The sequence below is a fragment of the Lepidochelys kempii genome, chromosome 5 (assembly GCF_965140285.1).
Source record: "Lepidochelys kempii isolate rLepKem1 chromosome 5, rLepKem1.hap1, whole genome shotgun sequence".
NCBI classification, from domain to species: Eukaryota; Metazoa; Chordata; order Testudines; family Cheloniidae; genus Lepidochelys; species Lepidochelys kempii.
This window is the reverse complement of record NC_136384.1, coordinates 18,484,518-18,511,593: the sequence shown is the minus strand read 5'-3', so window position 1 is coordinate 18,511,593 and position 27,076 is coordinate 18,484,518. Positions and strand designations below refer to the sequence as shown.

General features: G+C 39.2%; 1 protein-coding gene across 1 annotated transcript in view; it reads right to left on the bottom strand.

Moving 5' to 3' along the window:
• Positions 1-7,281: 7,281 nt before the first annotated feature.
• The window catches only part of DCC (DCC netrin 1 receptor), a 967,455-nt gene continuing 947,660 nt past the window's right edge, over positions 7,282-27,076 (bottom strand). The window contains exons 29-30 of the mRNA XM_078852711.1: positions 10,253-10,395; positions 7,282-7,654 (exon numbers count right to left, since the gene is read on the bottom strand). Coding sequence (XP_078708837.1) covers positions 7,565-7,654; positions 10,253-10,395 — 233 coding nt within the window. The 3' untranslated portion in view covers positions 7,282-7,564. The remainder of the gene's footprint in view (positions 7,655-10,252; positions 10,396-27,076) is intronic.

Genomic DNA, 27,076 nt, shown 5'->3' with positions numbered 1-27,076 from the left:
AGCTTAATTTTAAGCATGAGTAGTTGGGTTGAGTTCAGTAGGATTCTCCGTGTGTTTAAAGAATGTACCCATGTGTTTTCTATGATCAGGGCCTTACTGTTCATAATTTTCAAAGAGTTCTTGCCTGTTATTTATCAGCAGTGTGCCCTTGTTGCCAAGAAGGCCAATGGCATTTTGGGATGTATAAGTAGGGGCATAGCGAGCAGATCGAGGGACGTGATCGTTCCCCTCTATTCGACATTGGTGAGGCCTCATCTGGAGTACTGTGTCCAGTTTTGGGCCCCACACTACAAGAAGGATGTGGATAAATTGGAGAGAGTCCAGCGAAGGGCAACAAAAATGATTAGGGGTCTAGAACACATGACTTATGAGGAGAGGCTGAGGGAACTGGGATTGTTTAGCCTGCAGAAGAGAAGAATGAGGGGGGATTTGATAGCTGCTTTCAACTACCTGAAAGGGGGTTCCAAAGAGGATGGCTCTAGACTGTTCTCAATGGTAGCAGATGACAGAACGAGGAGTAATGGTCTCAAGTTGCAGTGGGGGAGGTTTAGATTGGATATTAGGAAAAACTTTTTCACTAAGAGGGTGGTGAAACACTGGAATGCGTTACCTAGGGAGGTGATAGAATCTCCTTGCTTAGAGGTTTTTAAGGTCAGGCTTGACAAAGCCCTGGCTGGGATGATTTAACTGGGAATTGGTCCTGCTTCGAGCAGGGGGTTGGACTAGATGACCTTCAGGGGTCCCTTCCAACCCTGATATTCTATGATTCTATGATTCTTTCCCACCCACCCTTTGTCCTCACCAAGCTAAACTATCTAGTCTGATTTAGATCGTGCAAACTTTACTTATACTGGTGAACAATTGCTTATTGGAGGAGCTCAAAGGACTTCTTGGGTGAGTAAGTGCTTGCCAGTGTATCTAGGGGTTGTACTGTCATCCTCACTCAAACTCTTTAATCTTTCTTCATAAATCAGTCTCTAGCCTCCTAATTAATTTTTGTTGCTCTCTGTGAATTCAGCTGGATAAAGCTTACAGACTTTTTACCCTTTCTGTGTTGTGACAAACAAAAATCCTCACAAAGCTAGTCAATGTTCTTGTTTTCACTTTGGGTCACTCAGTGCAAATAAAAAATGCCTGAACTTTATACACCATACCACACAGGAGGACGTTTGTATCAAAACTTTATTTATTAAACAAAAAAATGCACCATTGGAATAACATTTCTATAAAAATGAATATGAGACTGTTCTACAGTGCATTACAAAACCCCCTTTTTCTTCATGTAGCAGTATACAAGAGTGTGTGTAGAAACAGTCATTTATTTTTACATCGTAAGCAAGTTTCCTTTCGCATAGAACGAGATTTACACTTAAATATTGCAGTCACTAGTCTAATTTGGTTAACAATGCTAGAATTTGACAATTTAAAGAAACTGTTTATAGGCTCAAAATGCCATTTTTAGGCCTTTTGTAACAACAAGATTTTTTTTTAAACTAAGGCTAGTTAAAGCTGTAGTGTAACCCATTTCGACCAGATTAAGGTATCACTAGTAGGATAACAATTTGTTTGAATTACCTCGCAAAGCCCTTTAAAGGAAGAGAGAGCACTGTTTTCCTTAATGTTGTAATGATTAATTAACAGTTTATGTCAGTGTTTCACAGACACCATCTTTTGTGTGACCTCAGTGGCAGATACCAGTGAATATTTAGCAAGATATCTTTGCCAGTTACTCTTGAGTATTCTTATAGTTAGGTCTGAATAATATAGTTTCAAAACACAACACACTGAGACATGGGACACAGCAGCTTTAACAGCCAACTCTAGGTTTCCAACCAGATCTCCCTTTTATCATAAATTATCCAAAAGAAAACACTCTAAATAATAAATTAAATATTACTTATAAAAAGTACACCCTTCCCCCCAACCCTCCCATCCTACACATGGTGACAATTCAAAAATGTAGGAATTGCCAGGTATATTTTACAATAATAAAAACAGCAGTTTTCCCTTCTTCTACCAACATTGCTTTCTTGCACTTCAAAATACGTGTACAGCATACAGTGAGAGACTCTGGCCTGTGCTGCTTTATGACAGATGTACTGTATTGTTATTGTTTCTCTCCAATCAAAAAAGGTCAGAATGAAGATGCTTAAAATGCTGTCTGCTGAGATCTAAAAAGAAAGACTGAGCAAATTCAACTTGAAATCAGACAGGACACTTGCTGGCCAACAGAGAGACAAGTCAAACAGATAAGAAAAATAATCTCTGAACACTTTCAGTAGTTTGTGGCTTTGCTAATAATCAGCTTCCTTTATCCAGTTTCCAGTGCTTCCATTTCTGACAGAATATTGAATGCTTTTCATCTTATCCACCCTTTATGTTACTTATTTACACTGTACAATGTGTATGTTTGTGACCTGAAATATTTTTATTTTCCATATTTTTACATGCTTATATATAGATTCAATAATGTTTAACACCCTGACTCTGAAAACACATATGCATGTGCTTAACTTTATTACCGTGAGTAGGCTCAGCAGTAAGTTACACATATGCACAAGTGTTTGCATGGGGTTGCCAATCCTCCAGGATTGTCCTGGAGTCTCCAGGAATCGAAGATTTATCTTTAATTAAAGATTATGTCATGTGATGAAACCTCCAGGAATACATCCAACCAAAATTGACAACCCTAAGTTTGCAAGATTGGGACCTAGCCATTTTTAATAAAATACAGATTTGGCATGCCTATTAAAGGATTCAGTGAAGATATTTGGCTGTCAAATAACAAGGGATAAGGGGCTACTGGAAACAGGATCAGAATGTTCTTATGGAAATAATCATTTCATTATGAGGTTGAGTCTTGATACAGTAAGAGACATGATTTTCTAAAGTATCACAACTGATGCCTTGGTTCTCAAGTGTGTTACTCTAGTTTTTGTTGATTCAATTCTGTTGATTGCAGTGAGTCTGCATTAGTGTATAACTGGAGTAACACTGTGGAAAATCAGACTTGAGAATAATATTGCATTTAAGAGAGGACATTTTTATAACGCAATATAAAACTCACCAGCTCCCACCAAACTCGATGACAAAGCTCCCATTCACTTCAGTGCTGAGCAGGACAAGGCCTTTTATCAACACAACAGTTCACCAAACGATTCTTACAATAAGGATGTGGGATTAGTAAATTATGATTTTGCTCTTCATGTTAAAAAAATTCTTAGGGCAAACTTTGAATGTACAAATAACTTGGCCATCATACTTCTTCCATTTAAGTTAATGGAGTTTTTCCTTCAGTGGAATCAGAGAGGTGCTATTTATGTTTGTGGTATATTTGTATATTAGTGGGGTGGTTTTCAGATTTCATTTGTTAAACAATACAAAGTTGTGAGACTAACCTGGGAATTGTGTTCACAACTAGGGGTGGGCTAACTGGTTTGGAGAAAATGAGTAATAACTCCTGAACTATTGGTAACATTGTTTTGAAACTCCAAAAAGGTAAATTAGGCCTTTGAGACTGCAATCTCAATCACCTGGGTGGCCGCTGTACTCATATGGAGCCACAATGATTTCAGTTTGCAATACTTTGCAATTCATGGCTTCTTCTGGTCAGGAAGCAGAAATTCCCATACACCATGGTTTGGGCAGCTTTTGCAGTATTATCCAGCCCAAACCATGAAGTAATGGAGATCATATGGGAGTACACCAATTTTTCTGCTAGTTTACCAACCAAAAGGATAAATGGCCTTAGATAGGTAACTAAATGTTTGGATGGTTTCCTGAACTAAGCCTTCCAAAAAAAAAAAAGCCAACCATCACCAAACTAACTTTGACAGCCAAGTTCTCAAGCTAGAGGATTCTTAAACAATGAAGTTCTTGGCAGCATTTCATCTGTGAAGTCTTTCTCAGAAAAATGAATATGATACAAGATGTACAGCTGCAGAAGTGTTGACTGCAAAGTCTATCTGCTACCTGTAATGGCAGCCAAGGAAACCATTCCTAGGTGTGAATAGCTAGCTACTTCCCCATGGCAGCTTTACAAATTCGTTACAAGTTGATTTATCTTTCTTTACATTTACGAGGGTGTTTGTGGTAGAGAATGATTCAGTGTCAATAATTTTTCATTTTAAATATTCTGAAAGCTTAGGAATCAGTCAAAACTGAAATAAATTTTACAGCTGAATTCACTGCAAAAGTAGCACTATCAAAATATGCCTTTAAAGGTTCTGTGCCATTACACTCATGTGAGTCTCCCATGTTTGGATGTTTATGTAGAAGGTCAATATCTTTTGAAGTCCTAATGTGGGCGTCAGTCCTTCAAACCCGTCTGTTTAACTTTACGGAAGTGAGTTGTCTCATCTAAGTCAATACAACTTTGCAGGACTGCGGACAAAGTCTGAGCTAAAATAAATTCCTGTGTTCTCTATCCTATAAATAAACTATGGGAAAGAACAGCTCATTCTATTAGCTAATACCAAGAAATGCTAAAACTTTTCATTCTAGTTAGTAAGATGCTTCTGCTGCAAGTTGAGTTTAAAATTTGCCAGGAAAAGTAGAAGTGTGCCTATTGAATACATATTTCACATAAAAAAGTAACCAACTGAGTTTTTGGATTAATTTTTAATTTCTCCATTTTCCAAATACTCTAGCCAATTACTAAGCTATGAACATTGGTAGATTACCTCAATTTGTTCCTCTTGCCAATCCAGTTTATACAGTTTAGGTTTTGCACATAAGTCTCCTTTAAGATTTCACTTGATAGCTAAAAAAGAAGCTGTAGCCCTGTGACTTATATCAAGCTAAATGAAAATAAACTTGGGTCTACAGGAAAAATGAAGGATCTCTGGGCAATAATGCCCTTCAGAAACTTTATCAGAGGAAGTCCAGAGATTCTGAGTAGGATTATTAAATAAATAGCTACTTTATATTTGCAGGTATGACTGCAAATGCCCACAAACTAGGGATGACTGAATTACTATGTAAAATTTAAGAATCTCCTCTTCCTGAAGACTCACAGATATCTAAAACCAAACCTATTCTGAATCTTCTTCAGGTTCTGAAATTTTGCATTTCTTTTTCAATTTCCATTTTCTCACTGAGTTTAGAGATGGCAATGCTTTACAATTCACAAGAAAGGCTGTCCTCGAGAAATCCAGACCAATTTTTCAGACATACAAGGGTCTAACATTTGAATCAGTGGGAGTTGCACATTCACAAAATGAATATGATAATCCATGTCACAGGACAGCCAACACCATAACCAATGTTCAAATAAGCATCTGAATATCAGGATGCTTATCCAAACAAAATCCAGCTGTCAAAACTTTTGGGGTTCACCCGTCACATATTTTAGGTAATTTTGTACCATGGATATATTCAGTTTTGGGTTAATGTTCTATGGCTCAAAGCCCCTTGTTAAAGTCCTGTGAGTCAGATACTGTTTTCCAGAGTAACTTAGACTTATTCCAGAAGAAGGGAGTGCAGAATGTGGCCCTATGGTCCCATTTCAAAATAATTGACAATCTGTGCTAGAAGGGAAGAGGCTCTTTTTCAGAAGCTGTATTGAAACCTGCCTTGCAGAAACAAGGTAGTAGGCTGGACATTATAGAATCCAATACCAAGGCTATGAATTTGGTTGTCATCATGACAGATTTGCTTGCTTTGTTTTCAGTGGAAGTTCTTAGTTACAAATTTAACAGAACATAAAAACTCAACCTCTCACCTTCTTAACTCTTAGGAAATATCTGACTAAAATCTTAGTCAATTGAATAAAAATATATTTTGGTAAGGAACATTTTCACAAACACACTAGAGTTCCTAATGAAGCATTTGAATTCCATCCTTCACATCTGATTTCCTCTCCAATACATGACTGTAGAAAATAATCTGAATTATTACTTCTGTTACAGTGCCATTTTATGCCAAATATTTTATTCAGGGATTCACATATAATTACCCACCTAATAAAAGGAACTATTAGGTTGTAAAGATCCCGGCCCTTCCATGCTCTTTTAAAATTATGACCTACTCAAGCTTGAAATCAAAGGCAGAACTGAATTGAGTAATTCATCTGAAACTCTCTTATTGAGTTTTGCAGCCTCCTAACTGATAAATATGCAAATTAGTTCCCTTTTGGTGATTCAGCTGCATAAACAGGGATTAACTCTGAATGCAGCTCAAAATTCAGCAATAAAAAGTATGCTCACAAAATTTAGTCAATTCAAACAGTTATAGTTATCAATAAACGCTGCAATATGAAGCTAGACTACTAGAAGAGGGAGGAAAACACTGAAAGGGTTCCTCTAAGTTCACAGCAGTGTCCTGATGCTAAATTATGATTGGTTGGTTGTTTTTTAACTATGACTGAACAAGGAATATTTTACTGCAATCAAGCACCTGTAATTTGTTTCCCAATTATGCAACACAGTTTCTGAATTCATTTTCTTGGATTTGTTGCTTCTCTGTAAAAACTGTGATATGTCCATCACTGTTAACCGATAAGTCTTATCTTTCACTGTGCCTGACCGAGGGTTGCTTTCCAATTTCTGCACTGAGTTAAGGAGAAGCCATTGGTGACTGAATCACAGAGTTAATGGAACCGAGCAGTCTCAAACAAGAGGTGGAGCAGTCGAGAAAGGATGCGAGGAACTTCACCCCGTTTTCCTCTTTGCTGCTGTGAAAGGTGGCCCTGGAGGAGCTTTCAAATGTCATCACAGTGCAGTCTGGCACCAAGGCCACCCATATTTAGAAGTGTTCTATTCCAAGTTTAAGCACATCATTAGTGTGTGTCAGAGAAGATTGCATATCATATCTTCTTTTTGTAAGCATACGGCAGCTGGCAGCATGCCACCAATGCAGGTTTTTTTATGTTCCCATTCTCTGTAGCCAGATATAAAATGTTACCTATGGGAGGATTTCCAAATACTTGCAAAAATGGGTGGATTTTACAGCAACTCGCTAATGCATACCGCTTGTGCAAGATGAGTGATTGAAATGACAAAAGAAATGGGAGTTATTTGTCTGGTTTTGTGCTGTTGGTAACACTTCCAATCCTTTGGTGCTATGTCGTGATTATTTGTTACAGGTGCTTTCATGTAAAAAAAGTATATAAAAAACAAAAAAAACCCAAAGAGTGAACTTCCACCCTGACAAATTATGGCATGGTATATGTTTAAAAATACATTTGACTGACGTAAAACTAGATTTTCACCAAGAACTATACACCTCTATTAAGTAAAATGTGAGATAGTCATGACACCTCAAGTATTACAAAGGCTAACAGATCAAAATGAGCAATCAAGTGGCATCACCTTGGTCTCTGCTGTAGTTGTTTCACTTATTTGCAAGGGCTGCACTTTAATTGCTTTAGATGCTTGATCTATCATAACGTAGCATATTTTTTGTTATTTAATTTTTAGGACTCATCAAGACTCTTCCTTACGTTGAATGAATGGTACTGCAGAAAGGGTGGTTTTATGGGGTTGTGTATGTGTGTGGCATATATGAAGTACTTGTATGCTGCAATGTTCCTGGATAACACAATTTATCTATTCATCAACAGCTGTTAGAAGGCTGAGCCTGTAATAGCGTTAAGTTGCTTCATTAACCCCTCCAAACTGGCCATTTGTTCACTCAGATCATCCTGTTCATATACCTGCAAAAAACCCAAATCAACAGTCAATGTGAGCAATAACCAAAATCTGTTTTAAAGGACACAGAAAAGACAAGGAGGGGCAGAGCCACTTGAAACAATGCATTAAAACAGTTGTTCTCAGATTCATCACTTTGCCCAACGGAGACCCCGTCACCTCCTTGCTCCCCTTCCACTGCAGTCAGCAACCTCCTCTCCTAGGTATCTAGTTGGTGAACTCAAGGACCAAACTCTGTGATGAGTCCTAGAGTTCCAGTATATGCCGTCCAGCAGAGGTGTTGCTTGCAGTACTCCAAATCTTGGATTATTCCAGACTGGCATGAGACTGAACGAAGGACTGGGAATGCAGCCATGGTGCACTGGGATGTACTACAGAGGCTGCTCCTGGAGTTCATAATGAAGGGCCTGATTCTGCCAGGAGCTGAGCACTCCCAACTCCCATTGTAGCCAGTGAGTCTTAACTCTTACCATTGCTGTTAACGGGATTTGAGGGCACCCAGCGCCTTGCAGGAGGTATTCAGTACCCTGCAGGATTAGGGTCTGTGACAACAGTGGAAGGGGAAGTACATTGGACAGCCGACTGAGTACCTGTCATGAAACCTTAAATGACCAGCAAATGTACCTATCATTGGGAACCACTGACCTCAAAAGTTATAGAGACAAGAGTAAAATGAATGATTCTCCGCTTTTGATTCACTGAGTGAGAACTCAAACACTAGTTATTTATGTGGGACTTTTCAAAGTAAATGATTTGAAAGCACTGTGGGAAATCTGCAGCCTAAAGGTCTGGACAAAGTTAAGGATCCAATAACATAATCGTACCTCTGCAGAAATAAACTTAAAAAACTCCCACAATTCACCCCTCCACCCCCAAAACTCTGACTACCTGAAGAGCCTATTAACTCCTGTCATTATTTCCACCAAGTGCTCACACACTTGCTGAGTTTGAAAAGTGTCCCTCTTGGGAAATAAATTGCGCTGCTGTTATAAGATGTTTAGAGCCGAAATAGCATTTCATGTAATCAAATGTTCTGTGCTAAATTACTCTTTATGTCAGTAATTTTACCAAGTAAGTCATTTTCATTTCTCTTCCCCCAATACAAGACTCCGTGTCCCTTATCTCCTCTCTGCGGGAGAGCCAGCAGGGCTTGGAAGAAGTTCAGAGAAATAGTAAGGCTGCAGTAATCCACAGGACTGCTCTGTGACCACATTGTTCAGTACTGGATTTTACCCACTGGTGCACTGGCTCAGCACTACCCTTCATTCCAAGCACTAGTGGTTTCAGTCCCATTGCTGTTGTAGGGTTAGACTCTAAATCATGGAATCATGTTACACTTGTTGAACGAAGGTCCAGGTGATTGCCAGAATCAGGAAAAAAAATTCCCAACTCAGCAAGGGGAGTAAAGAAGTTTGAAAAGAAACTTCTTTAGTTAGACGAGGATATTTATCTTATCTGCTTTGGAAAGAGCTTTGAGATCTGTGGATAAAAGAACCAGGGCATAAATCCTGCAAGTAAATCTTGCATTTACAAGAGTCAGTGCTAAGCATTATTATCAACGTTACAAAGAGCCACTGGCAGCATAAGCATCACTAGAAAAAAAGCTACTGGGTTAGGAAAGGGTCAGGTAATAAAAACCAGTTTTTTGGAGATGGCTCCACACTTTGACGGCCATTACTCTAACATAACATGAGACGAATTCTCTCAGAACAACACAATAGCACATTGCTTATGATACTACTAACAATAAGAGGGAACATAATTTAACTGTTCTACATTTCTATGGGCAGCAGACCAAAAATCTCTCTGTGCATGTCAAAAGCAGATTTCTTGCTTTTTCCCTTCCCCAAGGTTTCAAACATAAGAGGATTAGGTGACAAGATGCCAGATGAACCTGTCTCATGATGCCTAGTAAGCCACTCTCACATGCAAGGAAATGAAAATAGATTGTACATAACAGTCTGTCTCCCTTATTTTTTTCTTCCTATTTAGTTTCTTTTGCTCTTTCCCCACCTTTTGTGAAGTACTGCATCTAAGATTGGTATCGTTTTAAATTTTCTGATTATTTTTTCAGACATCTTTTCCCTCTGATCCTTTCTTTTCATCTTAACTATCCCTTTCACATTATTTTCTCTCTCCATTGTCTGGTATTACTTTATAATCTTTTATTCCTTAACTTATTTTTTCTGACATCAGTTTTCTCATTCATTCTCTCTTCCATCAGTCCCTTTCTCCTTCTGGATCCCATGCTTGACAACTAGAATTGTTTTGATCTGTTAGTCGGTACAAAAGAGATCATGTAAGTAACAATATGAATTATATGTGCACAGAATACAGGTTATCTGTCCATCTCTATCAGACAGAGGCCCAGATCCGAAGGCCACTGAAGTCAACAGAAAGAATCTTACTCACGCTAGCAGGCTTTGGATCAGACCTGTTGTTCCTTAACTGCTACTCACTGGTATAACCTAATACATCAAGTAGGCAGAGATGAAGCTGTTCAACTAAAATGATTGCACAGAATATGATTTACAACTATGACCCTTCACTTAAAGTTAATATGATTTGCGATGAGACTCTTGTTTTTTTAAGATTGTTCTTACGTTAGCTGGATCCTCTGTCTGTTTGTGGCCCTCTTCTGACACTTCTGGGGCTGTTGGCACCGAGACTGGAAGCAGAGGGGATCGTGCTTTTCCAGCTAATCCAAGTGATGCTGTTTTAACCTGAGCCTTGGGAAGATTAGGCCCTGAAAGAGGAAACAAATCACAATAATAATGTATGAATAATACATATAGGGGAACAATGAGGTTTAAGCCTTCTATGCAAAATGCACTTGATTTAACTGGTTATAATTGGTTTTATATTTTCAATCCTAAATACAGATTATCTTTTCCAAATGTTCTTATATTGCTTCTTTCCTGAAGGGAAACCAATGCCGATTGGAACGCTCTTGTTAAAACTCTGTCAATTAGATTTCACTGTGAGCAAGCTCTAAATCCTATTGCTGCCATATTCAGATTGTCAAGTATTTTGGGATGTCTTTGTAATCCAGATGGCAGCTGTTTTTGCCACTAGGCCAGACCACGGTGGGCTCATCTCCCAAAATAGGACTTAAAATCCTGCCCAGTACTAACACTTCAGCATTGTGGGTGGTGGGAGAAGTAAGGGTTGCTACTTGCCACTCGTCTAATGAGACATTATAATGAGGTCCCCGGTGGTTTTTCTGGTGGAAATTAAAGGTCCTCTCTCATGTTTTATCTTTTAAAACAACTGGTAATAAAACCAGTGTCGTGGTCAATGTGTCCTCTCTACATACAATAACTTCTGATGCTCATGGATATGTGGAAACTATTGCTGCTGACATAATGTCTGGCTACTGCACAAAGTGTATGACTGATTTTAAAGACACTGGAATGGTTTGAGAATGAACGGTACAATATGAAATAAAATGTACAGTATTCATTAAAGAAATTGGGCACGTATAAAGGACTCATACTATTAGAGGTGAGGTTTTCAAAAATGGTCAGCTTTGGCATAACTCTGCTCCCACTGAAGTCACTGGTAAAAGTCCCACACTACCAGTTGTGTAAAGCCAACTCAGTCCATTGCATCTACTTTATCCCTTCTCTTGAATATCCCTTAATCTGACTCTCTTCTACCTTGCCTCTATGGACACTCAACCACTGCAATGCATATTTGCTTCCTATGGTACATTTTAGGTTGATATGCCCAGGTTATCAGCACTCTCCAGATTGAAATTTGTTTGGCAGAGTACATTTCTTGCTAGGGTTGTGGAATCTCTCTCAAAGCATGGTTGCTATCAGTTGTCAGGAGATCACTGCTAATACAGATGATCCTGTTAGGGACAATGCTCCATTTTCTATACTGTGCAAGACATTTTTTTATTCAGTTCATTTGTCTCTCTGGGAATCAAAACCAAAAAAATATATGAATGAATGAGTCTGGCCCACCAGCCTCCCCTCCTTATCTCCCATAATGTTACTAGGAGCAAGGCATTTAAAATGTCTGTGTGTTTGTCTACTCATGTGTAAAATGGGTACAATAATAATTACTTACCTCACATAGGTGAATTATATCTAGATATGGTCTTAAAACCACCACTATCTCTGTAGTATCGGAGTCATGTTAGGCTTAATTAATTAATGTTTGTAAAATGCTATAAAATACTTGTATTAAAGATGCTAGGAGAAGGTGCAAGATGGCATTATATAATATTTTCTATGTCTATTACTACATCAGTTTGCTCTCCCTCCTCCATATATAGATTAAATCATTGGGAGTAAGGTGCCTAAATACTTTTGAAGATCTGGGTTTATCTTCCCAGATTGGATTATCATACCATCCAGTCTGATATCCTGCCTCTAATAGTGGCCTATGTGTGATGCTTCAGAGGAACATGAACATCCCTCCTGGCCAAATAATACACCAATAATACCATCTTCCTGATGTCCTGACCCTGGTGGGAAATATCTGACATCCCGAGGCATGAGAACTGATTATCCTATTTTAACAAGCAAATATCAGTTTTGGTCATACAACTTATCCAGCCTCTATTTAAATCCAGACTGTCCTTTCTAAATTATAGGGTTTAACTTTAATCATTCATTGCTCTTGTTCTTCCCCAATAGGTTCCAACCTGATGAGCTCAGTCATTGTAGATCATTAATAGATCATGAAGAGTAATTCTCTGGGGCCATCAGTTGTTCTACCAAGAGGAATAACTCTACTATGGTAGGAAAGGCAGCTGCTGCAGCTGGAGCAGAGAAAGTACTCCCCTACTCCAAATAACGGATTGCAGTCATGATAGCTTTTAGTATTTTTACAGCTCTAGTGAGTAGCCTGGGGACAAAAGCTGCAGATTAATTCCCTTGCATTTCAAAGAATTGTTTTTACATTTTTAATTAGTTTAAAATGTGTATAACAGAACTAAAATACCCAGGACCCACAGCAGAAGAAACACAAAAGAGCAAAGAGAGAATGAAATCCCCCCCATTAGAGACTCCCCTAGCACATTAGTTATAAGTAACTTCCAATAAAGAATTATAAGACAAAGACTAAAAGGAAAAGAGACCCATGTATCAAGCTCTTTGATAATACAAGTTTAACTGAAACAACAACAAAAAAGGAAAGTCAATACTGACTAAAAGAGATCACTAAAAAAGATACAAACCCTTTGCTTGCTCCAGTTTAGTAGCTAAAAAAGTTCTTTAATAACTGGTGCTCCAAAGTTCCCAGTACTTCAAAGAAAGAGTAGAAGTCACAGATATCTCCAACAGATAAAATCGCTTAAATGTCACAAATCCAAGTTTCAGAGTAGCAGCCGTGTTAGTCTGCATCCGCAAAAAGAAAAGGAGGACTTGTGGCACCTTAGAGACTAACCAATTCATTTGAGCATAAGCTTTTGTGAGCTACAGCATCTGATGAAGTGAGCTTATGCTCAAATAAATTGGTTAGTCTCTAAGGTGCCACAAGTACTCCTTTTCTTTTTACACATTCAAGTAAATTTTTTAAGAAAGAAAATTTGTTTAGCTTCCATTTCCTCAGAGAAAAGTGATTTTCAAAAGGAAAGAGGCTTTTTTCCCTCTTTTTTTGGCTATTAAAGGATTTCTGCTGATGTTGAAGTGAATGCAGACACCCTCATTTGCATTGATGGAAGCATTCTTTAACATTTGTGTTTGACCAAGCAATTTCTGGACCCTGGCTGTGGCATCAGAATCCATTTGACATTATAAGAAATCAGTACGTTTTGTAAGGCATGCAGAGGAAGAAGACAAAGCTCTCAAGATAAAATGAGAAACCATCCAAACCTGAACTTTTAAATTCTATTTACACAAAGAAAAACATTATGAGTCAGAGGACATACATGGGTGTATCTATATTGATTTAAATGGAACTGTGTCCATTTACACCAGCTGAGAATCTGGCTCTATAAATTATTAATACCCTTTTGTTTGTAGTTTCAAAATGCGCTCTGTAGGTATCTGTCCGTATAAAATAGCAGGAGCAGAGACCAGAAACTGTCTGAGAAGCCTGGATGACCCAAGCCCACAATACTGGGGGCCTTTCACCAATGGGTCACAGGTGTGAATTTTGCCAGTGTTTGTAGTGATCAATGTTCAGTGGTCCACTATATGTGAAACAGTAGAGTGGTTTCAGTCCAGTTGTGAAAGGCTGGGGCCCCAACTGAGCAAAGCGCTTCAGCATATACTGAACTTTAAACACATGACTAGTGACTTCAGTGTGGCACACACATATTCTGAAAGTACATCGGCCTCCATATCACAAACCCACAATTATAGCTACCACTCTTGTTGGAGGTCTCACTGAAGAGACCAATGACTGATTGCAATCACAAAAGTGATTCCTCTGGGTCCCGGCTGAGGCACAGTGAAGGGTCCTGTGCTATATCTGTTGTGAATAAAACAGGATTTCTGTTTCCAGTACTATCCAGGCAGCGCCTTTTGCAAGCTCTGAATTCAATCAGCATTTTTTTATTTATGCCTGGCTGCCCTTGACTCCTATAGGCTTTTAAGGGACTCAAGCAATCCCGGTTCAATTCCTAGCCCTGCCACTGGTTTCCTGGGAGTCTTGGGCAGGTCATTTCCCTCCCTGTGCCTCAGTTTTACCATCTGTAAAATAAGAATAATTATACTGATCTCCCTACGTAAAGCGCTTTGACATCTAGAGATGAAAAGCACTATATAAGTGATAGGTCCTCCTCCTCCTTCCTCTTCTTCCAACCAGTGCTCACTGGAGTTCAGGAACAATTTGAATGGGAACATATCCTTGATTCTGCTGATGTGGTACAGAATAAAGTAATGCAAGCCTGTTCTCCCAATATACTGTCTGTACAATACATAACATATTGTTGTTACAAGAACTTGCTTGGTCTTTGTGACCATAGCATCTGGGCCTCAAGCCATGCATCCACCTAGGTTTAGAGCTTACTTCAATTGTTTGCATGTTGATGTGCAATGCTGCTGAAATATAAAGCAGAGTAATATAAAGTGTTCAGTAATGCCTTCTGAAACAAGACACTGCCTGGAATGTGCATCTGACAGTCATATAATATATAACTAATGAGCAAATTAAGTGTTTAATATTTTTAAAATATTAAAGATTTAAAAAGGTAAAAACACAATTTAGGTGCTGGTGTGCACAGACTATCATGCTGACCGATACTGTCTTATTGTTCACTCATACTCCCTGATCTGTCTGTATCCATCTGTTGTCTCTTGTCTTATACTTAGCTTGTAAGCTCCCTGGGACAGAGACTGGTTTTTGTTTTGTGTTTGTACAGCGCCCAGCACAATGGAGTTCTGGTCTATGACTGGGGAGTCCAGGTGCTATGGTAATACAGATAAAAAATGCAATAAACTGTAAGCTGGTATGGGCAGGGACCGTACCTTCTTATACATTTTTAAAGCACTAAGAGTAACCTATGAAGAAAAAGAGTGCAACTGTGACTTCTGTAACTGTATGATTTATTTTTATTTATATTAGCACCCAAAGGGCCCAATAAAAATATATTTATTCAGATTCCTATTGCAGTACAATTTGACTGGAACCTTTGGGTACCACTGTAACATAACAAAGAATAAAACTAAACAATTGCTAGTCAGACTTGCACCATGCTTGTTTACTGGTTAGCACAGCTATACTGTATAATGTTTCTTTCAACAAATGACTTCATACTGTGACTTGCTTGATCTTCATGGATTTGGGGAGAAAGTAAACATTTTACATGGAGGAGAATGAGTTTATGTGAACTGCAGAAATATTCTGCTACAATATTCCTGCTGTAATGCATATTTGTACCTGTAAATCCCCTGGTAAAAATCCTGTTACTAATATGTAACTCATTATAGTAATTGGCCTTAAAGAGCTGCTTTTCTGTACAAAGACAGATGTTCCCTCCTGGATATTGTTAGAGAAAAGCCAAATTGACAATTAGCATTTTGTTTCCCCTTCAGCTCACAAAAACAACAGGCAATTTCTAAAGCTTGTAACTAAAATGACAACCAGAAAATGTTACTTAAGTAACCCTACATTTAAAGTTCCCCAGTAAATGTTTACAGACCATTATCAAACCACACACAGTATATAATTTCATGAGTTATACATACAAGAAAGAAACAAAGAATATTAAAAAGACCAAGCAGACCTTTCAAAAAATACACTGGACACAGAAGGTTGATGTGGTAAGTAAGCTCATATATGCAAATGAATTACTAATTAAATTAACAACATTAGTTTCTAATGCTTCCAAACCCAGCAGGACCCTTAGAAGAAAAATAGGAACTGCCAGCTCATGAAGAGAAAAATGACAGCGCTCATCAGGTGTAGTTCTAAGTAGCCACAGCATGAATTTACTGTGTTAAAGTTTTATTTCTCAGAAGGGTTATTAATTAAACACTTCATTTGCTCATTAGTTATACAACATATGGTTGCTAGGTGAAAATTCCAGCTAGTGTCTTATTTCAGAAGGCCTTATTGAGCACGTGACGTCACTCTGCATTATATTTCAACAGCACTGCACATCGGTGGGCAAATAAGTATTCTGTAACATCATTAAATGAAGATAACTGTAAATATATTGCATGCAAGAAGCAATATCTCAGATGGAAAGATAATTCCATAATTGTCCACTATAGGATTTCTTGCACTTTCTTCTGAAGCATCTGGTTCTAACCACTGTAAGAAAAAGGGTCCCTAACTAGATGGACCACTCGGGTGTGATTCAGTATGGCAGTTCCTACGTCCCTTTCTTATATTCTGTTCTTCCTACAAGTGTGCAGCCATGAACATCAATGCAGGCTGAGCAAGGTATCAGGATCTGAAAAGAGAATTTTGCTCTAAGAGGTGTATGGGCACACTTTAATGGTTTCAGTTTTTAACTTACTAATATTGAATCCACTGACTCCATAAAGAGTATTGGAGGGCAATAACATGCTGTCAATTTTAATTCTGAATGAATTCCCCACCCCCTTCTCCATTCCAGCTAGTATAGCTCATGGAATTTTTAGGGTTGGATCAGACCCTCAGTAAGACATGTAGCCAATTCCTCCGCACTCAACCCCCAGGACCCTAACATGTCATGTGTATAACTCATACATTTAGAGTCACTCTCTTTTTTTGAAAATAACTCTTTCATTCACAGACATGCAGTTATTTAAAGAGTGGTATTTTCCCTCCACCCCCATTTACACAGAGAGTTTTTAAAACTTACTTTTAAGGTTTCATTGAACAATACTGAGAATGAGAGGAAATACTATGTTTGATGAGGTTAACAATTTTTATCTATTACATATTGTATTTTCCCAGTTTCACCGTAAAGTGGGAATTTGCAATCTGGGAATCATTTTAAAGTAAGAAATTGCTAGGCTCAAAAGGCAGAAGCTGACTGAATGTTTACATGTTCTTGAGGAATTTAAAAGCTAATTAGGCAGACATTCAAAAGACCATAAGAAATAGACCAAGTGAGCTCAGGTAAAAGTCAAGCTGTTAACTAATTAACTAGCCTGTTACCATTGCAGGAAGGATCAACACATAACAGCAGGTTTCAGAGTAGCAGCTGTGTTAGTCTGTATCCGCAAAAAGAAAGGGAGTACTTGTGGCACCTTAGAGACTAACAAATATATTTGAGCATAAGCTTTTGTGAGCTACAGCTCACTTCATTGGATGCATTCAGTGGAAAATACAGTAGGGAGATTTATATACACAGAGAACATGAAACAATGGGTGTTACCATACACACTACCAAGACTATGAAAAGAAGGATTCTGGGTGGACTCCTCCTGAAGGTCGAAACAACAGACTGGACTTCTACATAGAGTGCTTCCACCAACGTGCACAGGCTGAAATTGTGGAAAAGCAGCATCACTTGCCCCATAACCTCAGCCGTGCAGAACACAATGCCTCAGAAACAACTCTGACATTATAATCAAAAAGGCTGACAAAGGAGGTGCTCTCATCATCATGAATAGGTCGGAATATGAAAAAGAGGCTGCTAGGCAGCTCTTCAACACCACTTTCTACAAGCCATTACCTTATGATCCCACTGAGGGTTACCAAAAGAAACTACAGCATTTGCTCAAGAAACTCCCCGAAAAAGCACAAGAACAAATCCGCACAGACACACCCCTGGAACCCCGACCTCGGGTATTCTATCTGCTACCCAAGATCCATAAACCTGGAAATCCTGGATGCCCCATCATCTCAGGCATTGACACCCTGACAGCAGGATTGTCTGGCTATGTAGACTCCCTCCTCAAGCCCTGTGCTACCAGCACTCCCAGGTATCTTTGAGACACCACTGACTTCCTGAGGAAACTACAATCCATCAGTGATCTTCCTGAAAACATCATCCTAGCCACTATGGATGTAGAAGCCCTCTACACCAACATTCCACACAAAGATGGACTACAAGTATCCCCGATAATGTCACGGCAAACCTGGTGGCTGAACTTCGTGACTTTGTCCTCACCCATAACCATTTCACATTTGGGGACAATGTATACCTTCAAATCAGCGGCACTGCTATGGATACCCGCATGGCCCCACAGTATGCCAACATTTTTATGGCTGACTTAGAACAACACTTCCTCAGCTCTCGTCCCCTAATGCCCCTACTCTACTTGCACTACATTGATGACATCTTCATCATCTGGACCCATGGAAAAGAAGCCCTTGAGGAATTCCACCATGATTTCAAGAATTTTCATCCCACCATCAACCTCAGCCTGGACCAGTCCACACAAGAGATCCACTTCCTGGACACTATGGTGCTAATAAGCAATGGTCACATAAACACCACCCTATCCCGGAAACCTACTGACCGCTATGCCTACCTACATGCCTCCAGTTTTCACCAGACCACACCACACAATCCATTGTCTACAGCCAAGCTCTACGATACAACCGCATTTGCTCCAAACTGTACAAACACCTACAAGATCTCTATCAAGCATTCTTACAACTATAATACTCACCTGCTGAAGTGAAGAAACAGATGGACAGAGCCAGAAGAGTACCCAGAAGTTACCTACTACAGGACAGGCCCAACAAAGAAAATATCAGAACGCCACTAGCCATCACCTTCAGCCCCCAACTAAAACCTCTCCAACGCATCAGCAAGGATCTACAACCTATCCTGAAAGATGACCCATTACTCTCACAAAGCTTGGGAGACAGGCCAGTCCTTGCTTACAGACAGCCCCCCAACCTGAAGCAAATACTCACCAGCAACCACACCCCTCACAACAGAACCACTAACCCAGGAACCTATCCTTGCAACAAAGCCCGTTGCCAACTGTGTCCACATATCTATTCAGGGGACACCATCATAGGGCCTAATCACATCAGCCACACTATCAGAGGCTCGTTCACCTGCACATCTACCAATGTGATATATGCCATCATGTGCCAGCAATGCCCCTCTGCCATGTACATTGGTCAAACTGGACAGTCTCTACGTAAAAGAATAAATGGACACAAATCAGACGTCAAGAATTATAACATTCAAGAACTAGTCGGAGAACACTTCAATCTGTTTGGTCAGTCGATTACAGACCTTAAAGTGGCAATTCTTCAACAAAAAAAACTTCAAAAACAGACTCCAACGAGAGACTGCTGAATTGGAATTAATTTGCAAACTGGATACAATTAACTTAGGCTTGAATAAAGATTGGGAGTGGATGGGTCATTACACAAAGTAAAACTATTTCCTCATGTTTATTGCCCACGCCCCCACCCCTGCTGTTCCTCAGACGTTCTTGTCAACTGCTGGAAATGGCTCACCTTGATTATCACTACAAAAGGTTTCTCCTGCCCCGCTCTCCTGCTGGTAATAGCTCACCTTACCTGATCACTCTCGTTACAGTGTGTATGGTAACACCCATTGTTTCATGTTCTCTGTGTATATAAATCTCCCCACTGTATTTTCCACTGAATGCATCCGATGAAGTGAGCTGTAGCTCACGAAAGCTTATGCTCAAATAAATTTGTTAGTCTCTAAGGTGCCACAAGTCCTCCTTTTCTTTTTGCACATAACAGCAGTGATTCATCATGTAGAGAGTAGCTGTGTTCGTCTGATCTGTAAAAGTGGCAAAGAGTCCTGTGGCACCTTTTTGACTAATAGACATATTGGAGCATAAGCTTTCGTGGGTGAATACCCACTTCGTCAGATGCATGTAGTGGGAATTTCCAGAGGCAGGTATAACGGGGTTAGTTCAATCAGGGTGGATGAGGCCCTCTTCTAGCAGTTGATGTGTGAATGCCAAGGGAGGAGAAACTGCTTTTGTAGTTGGCTAGCCATTCACAGTCTTTGTTTAATCCTGAGCTGAGGGTGTCAAATTTGCAAATGAACTGAAGCTCAACAGTTTCTCTTTGAAGTCTGGTCCTGAAGTTTTTTGCGGTAGGATGAATCATAGAATCATAGAATATCAGGGTTGGAAGGGACATCAGGAGGTCATCTAGTCCAACCCCCGCTCAAAGCAAGACCAATCCCCAATTTTTGCCCCAGATCCCTAAATGGGCCCCTCAAGGATTGAACTCACAACCCTGGGTTTAGCAGGCCAATGCTCAAACCTTTAAATCTGCTATTGTGTGTCCAGGGAGGTTGAAGTGTTCTCCTACAGGTTTTTGTATATTGCCATTCCTAATATCTGGTTTGTGTCCATTTATCCACAAATCAGATATTAGGAATGGCAATATATAAAAACCTGTAGGAGAACAATTAAGTCTCCCTGGACACACAATACCAGATTTAAAGGCAGCCATCCTGCAGCAAAAGAAAAGGTATTCACCCATGAAAGCTTATGCTCCAATACGTCTGTTAGTCTATAAAGTGCCACAGGATTCTTTGCCGATCATATAGAGAGTTTGCCTGTAAAAAGGAAACAGCTTCCAACAGACTTGGCAGAATTCCAGTTAGTCCCCAGTCCAGCAAACATTTATACATGTATTTGATTTTCATGGGACAATTAATAGTAGTAAAGTTAAGCACATGCATAAATGTTTACTAGGATCGGGGCCTTATTTCCTATATAGGCTCCCGATTTTGCAAAGCATTTAAACACCTGCTTAACTATAAGCATAAATAGTTTCAGTATAGAATATTAATATATGTCATCTATAATAGATATTCTGTATACTGGGGCTGAATTAAGTCTTTAGTTTTGTAAGCACTGAGCCATTTCCTTGCAGCATTAACAGAATTGTGAGACACTCTGCAGGATTGGACCACGAAGGACTAAGTAAGGTACTACAGTCACATTAAAAGATATTTAAGCTTTCATTTAATTCTTTCTTCAGTCTCAGATGCTTCTGACTATAAAGAAGGTGACAGACAAAACTTGAATCTTTATTTTTTTAATTTGTAATAAATAAATGTAATGTTTTTATTGTTATGAATTAAATATTTGTAGAGGGGTTTCTGGGGACGGTTATGTATACTGCAATGTGAAGAGGTCTTTGTTTCCCCTTTCAGTTCCACAACAATCACAAAAGGATCAAAGACAACTAACGGGTTATTTGATACTGACTGTACTAAAGTGTGTGTTCTAGCTGTTTAAATGTAGTTCTGAGCTTGCTTGTAACTACATGGCAGAATGCCCCCATTAAGTGAGATGGTGCCTCTCAAGGGAATGGAATATGAAAGCATATGAAAAATATTTGAAGACTAGACTGTTTTACACTATAAGTAAAAAAAAAATGAAAGAAATAAAAAGATATTTACATCATCGGTAAAAATGGAGCTTTAAAAAATGACTTTCCCAGATGATAATGAACAGCGGCTTGACTCATTCTATAGGGGAGATGCTTTTAAAAAGAGCCAAAGTTTCATTTGGGTAACTTTCATATTGTGGGGAAAGAAATTCAAACAGGCAAACAGAAAAGAGAAAAAGGAAGAGGTCATTTTGTGAATTTCAAACGTACAATACCAGCTATTTCATGGAATTGCCAATTGGGAAGACTTTTGAAGGATGTTGATAAGCCTTATTTTTAATGTAATAAGTCTTCATGATAGATGTAACAAATGGTGGGTATAGAAAGGACACTTGAAGATTAAAACAATCACAGAGAATGTTAACACGTAGAAGATGAAAGTCAAAGCCTTGAAACATACGAGATGTTTGTTCTGTCCTTTCAGGGCCTCTCCATCAAAATTACAGCTATAAACTTTAAGACCATGAAGACACTCACAAATTTCAATTGGGTATTATGATGTTTTCTTACAATTCCGTTATATGAAGTTAACACATTTGTCAGAATTCCATGAAAAATCCGGTGACTGTTAGTGTTTTACTTTACATCATCACATTGATCCTCTTTGTCTTTTAATTCTCAACAAGGAAAAAGGCTTTTCATCTCTCCTCAGGAAATATGCAATGAGATCAGTGAGCTGTCAGTATAAAATGGATGTTGCTGATCAGTGATAATGAACACAATCTCAACTGCATATTCATACATCCGAAAAAGATTTTCCTCCTCCACCTTTGTGACACTGAGCCAAGCCATATTAGATTGACTCACACTTTGAAATGTAGACTTGCATTCTTAGAAGAATTGGAAGAAGGTAGTGATTGTATTGGTCTATTTACATATATCTTGTTAGAGGTTAACAATGTAACCAGATGGTTCCTGTCTGTTCCTGTCTTTTATCTTCAACTCAACTATCTTTACCTCAGCGAGCAGCCCCAGTGGTGCTCCCCATGCCTATATCTCCCACCCTTGGTGCAGCACCCCAGGGGGTCTTGCGAGCCATTACGGCAGCACCCTGCTAGCCCAGTGGCAGCCCACCACCTCTCCAGCAACCTTGCAGCATGTCCCCCAAGATGCTTTAGCATGGTGAGGGTACCTTTGCCCATGTGTCTGCTCTGGGGACCTGTGCTCTGTACTGTGAATAGCAAAAGCACTTTGCCCAGGCAGGAGCTGGCTGCAGAGGGAACTGGACTCAGATTCTCCGGTCCCTCATCATCTGGATAAAGGTGTGACACTCTTCAGCCTCGGCACATGACGTTATGGCCAGTGGCAGCCAGGCTGGGTCCTCTGGGGCTGAATATGATGGGGAGGAAGGGGAGAAGAGGTAGAGAAGGGTAATGGGCCAGGATCGCCAGTGGAGTCATTGTTGGGGCCTGGGCTGTGGAGCCTGTGGCCCAGAGAAGGCCAGCACAGACCCAGAAGCGGGGAAGGTGGGATCAGAAGGTGCGCAGATTCAGTGTGTTTCCCAGAGAGTCTTCCCCTGACAGCAGAGCTCCTCTGGAGCCCAGAAGGAACTGAAAACCCTTGATGAAGGGGAACCTGGTGCCACTATCTGGCCTCCCCTTGGTTTGGGGGGGGAGGTGGGGGTGAGGGGGCTCCTCCAGGGCAAAGCAGCAGCAATGGCCAGGAGCCAGAGGGATCAGTTTAGAGAAAAAGTTCAAAAGAGACTGAATTTCTAGAGCTGAGCTCACAAAGGGTGGACGGGGAGTGGCCACGAGAAGTGACTGCAGGCTCCTGGAGGGTGCAAATGCCGTGGAGCAGGGTGGATAAAAATCAATTATTCTTTTTTTAAAAAAAATCAAAATCAGATTTTTTTTTTTAAAATATCATATTTAAATGAAATAGAGGTTCAATTTTTAAAAGTAAACCTATTGTAAATTAAGTTTGAAATTTAAGGCCTAAATTTATTATAATCTATTAAAATAATTTAAATTAAATACAAAAAATAATATTCACCAGTACAGCTTTGCAGCCAAGCTTTTAAGCAACTAACATTTTTAAAAAGATAAAAGTTGAGGCTGTCACTACATTTTCTTTTTTTCCAGTTAACAACCACTGTAGAACACAAATGAATCCTAATTGTGGAAGCATTTACCTATATCACAGAGATTTCTAAGTTTTATGATATGCTTTGTACTGCAGATAATAATGGTGTTGGTTACAGATCACTGTGGTCTGCTAGCAGGTTGGCGTTATGCTGAAATATTTCATAATTGACCCAAGAAACTGATATTTAAAGGCAACCTAAGACCACCTGCATGCATGCAATATGTAATTTTTTCTTACGCTAGTGTGCACACCTTTATTTTGTTATATTTGAACTTCTTGAACCACTTGACTTTTGGAAAACTATTCTTTGTAAATGTCTATTCATCTTGCAAGGTCTTTTCTTAAAATATGAAATATTTCTAAAGCAGCTTGAACAAACTTGACAGGACATTAATATTAAACTTCAAATAACAAACACTGGTTTTTAAAAAACATAAATGGTAGTTTGATAAATTGTATGAAATCTATTGTTTCCACTTGTATAATTTCCTTACGCTTATTTGAGACAGAACTATACACTTTTTAAAATTAGATTTCAAGATCAAGTTGGGGACCTTATCTGCCTTGTGGTTTTACTTTAACACAATAGTGCCCAGACCATGATGGGGCCTCTTGATGTTAATGTAATATAAATAATAACTACAGTTGTTAACATTCTGAGCAGTAAAAATAATATTTGCCTCTAAGTTGCTTGCAAGCAAGTCTTTAAACCACAATTTGAGGACTTCAGTAGCTCAGACATAGGTTAGAGGTTTGTTACAGGAGTGGGTGGGTGAGATTCTGTGGCCTGCGTTGTGCAGGAGGTCAGACTAGATGATCATAATGGTCCCTTCTGACCTTAAAGTCTATGATTCTATGATTCTATGAACTCAAACTGCTGAACTGGTGTAAGTCACTGACTAGGCACTTGGAACCAGAGTTTGCTGAAGTGGATCACTTGATGATTACCTGTTTTGTTCATTACCTCTGAGACACCTGGAATTGGCCACTGTTGGAAGACAGGATACTGGGCTAGATGGACCTTTGGTCTGACCCAGTATGGCCTTTCTTATGTTCTTATTGATTCAGAGATCAAAAGGGGATATTAATATTAAGATGGAATTTGGGTGTAATAATATCACTGTCTATGTTTCTCTTTGAAATTTGCACTCAACTGTCTATGAACTGCTTAATGGATAATTACCTTATGCCGATGAATGCAACTAATTACCTTGTATATATAGGATACAAAAGGTTTTACTTCAAAGCCACTATTCTTCACCCAATGAATATCTGCTGTCAAGAGACTATCATAGCCTACCAGAGATCTATAAAAGTATTCTAGGGCCCTGATCCTGTATCTGAGATCTACTTAAGCTTTGTCAGGAGAATTTAAGTCTCCTCAAAACTGAGCTCCAGTCTGGATCCCCCTGATATTGGACATGGTTTGCCTATTTTGGACTATAACCTGATGACCTGATGCTGAAAAGAACTTTTTGCAACTCAAAAGCTCACCATCTCTACTATGAAACGGACCTAAGAACTTTACTCATATCTGTATGTATAATGATCTTTCAACCAATACTCTCTCTCCTTTTCTTTTTTAATAAATTTTAGTTTCGTTAATAAGAATTGGCTGTAAGCATGTATTTGGATAAGATCTGAAATATCCATTGACCTGGTGGGTAATGTGTCTCATCCTTTGGGACTGGCAGAACTTTATTTTCGATGAATAAGATTTTCAGTAATCCCCATCATATTTGACTTGGATGTCTGGGGTGGAGGCCTAAGGCTGGGCTGCTTTAAGGGAGCTGTGTTTTTGGCTTCTGGGTAACCAGCAAGGTATTGTAGAAGCTGTTTGGTTGCTGGATTGGTGAATCTAATTATTAGAAATAACCATCAGTTTTGGAGATCACCTGCCACCCCATTCTTTGCAGTTTGCTCTCATTAAGCAATCTCAGTGTACCCCCCGGACCCTGGTCACAACCTGAAAACCAGGTGGTAAATAAGCCATCCATGCAGTCTTTTTATGGATTTGTAGTGGATCTTTTGGAAAAACACCCAACATTTTCAAAGAGAGTTTTTTAGAGAAGATGTAGTGATTCTCCAGAAAACCATTACAAAAAAAAAACCACCAACTTGACAAAACGTGTAATCAATCAATTTATTTCTATAGGGGCTTGATCCTGCAAAGCACTTAAGCACATGGTAAATTTTAAAACCTTAAGTAATTCCAGTATAGTCAATAGTGCTATTCAGTAGTTAAAATTAAGCAGGGGCTTAAAGTGTTTTGCTGGACTGCGGCCAGACGTCTCATTAACATGCATGATTAAACCCCTGTGATCCTTCATCACTGAAGTATCCGAGTTGAATGGAGGAAGCTTGATTTAATAAAATGACATGGGAGCCAAAAAGTTTGAAAGGGTTTTTAGGGGAGAGGGACACGGTATATGGGGGGTGGGATTTTGAACATAAATGACAACAGTCTTTGACTTCAAAAGTTGTGGTTTTTTTATCTGATGCTAATGTGAATTAATTTAGGATTCCAGCACCAAAAGGCTGTGAATATGCCATTAGTTTACCAAAAAAAGTTTCTAACATACCTCCTGCCCTACCAGTGTTTGCTGCAATCTCAAGACATCTGTTACTCTGTATTCTAGATAATTTATCAAGAGAAGAATCTAAAACTGCCATTTCCAGCCAACATTAAAAGATGAAGAACTGGAACTAGAAGGACCACAGTTTGCATAGTTTTTATGCAAAGAAGCTGAAGGCTCTCTTTAAAAACTATTAGGTGAATTGGTGGGAGTTAGAACTATATATAAAACGACAGTAGGATTTTATTTAAATTTTCCATTAGCAATGGGAAATATTGACTCTGAGGGGTAAATTTCTAAAAAAAGCACACAGATTTATCTGTACAGTTAATTAATTAGTGTCAGTTGGATTCATGTGAATAAATGCCCCTGTTCCATCACTCGATTACACCTCTCTGCTTTGTGCTTAAGTACAGTTCTGCTCCACAGGGTGTTAGATTTATAGTCTCCCCCAATTACTTCCTGATCAGATTTGCTTTGCTTACAATTAAAGAGTTGCCCTTTCCCTTGGAACACAATTAGCAGTTAACAGCTATTAATTATTATTATTATTATCATTCATATAGTAGTAGTGCGAAGGAAGCCTAGTTCTGGACCAGGAACCCCTTGCCCTAGGTGTGGTACAAACACAGAACAAAATGAGAGTCCGTGCCCCAGGAGAATCGAGCTTGCTCTCTCATAGCTTTGTTGGTTCTGCAGTGCCAACAAAAGCAAAACAATAGCAGCCTTTTGTTTGTCTGTTGCTATATTAAGCAGCTATGATTCTAAACACACAAAAGTATAATGGAATGCTAACCTGTATGATACTGTTCAGCTACTTGGTGGCATTGTGCAAAGCAGATCTTATTTAAGGTAACCTCAGCCTGTATTTGTTTTCTCTTTTAGGTATTTAACGGGGTCTGTGGAATTGGTGATGCCGCAGAAGAACAAGGTGGTGACAGTGCACGAAGTGGAGACTGCCATCCTAGCCTTATGGTTCTCGGGTAATCATGTCGGAAAGCCGAAGTGTTCTGGTAC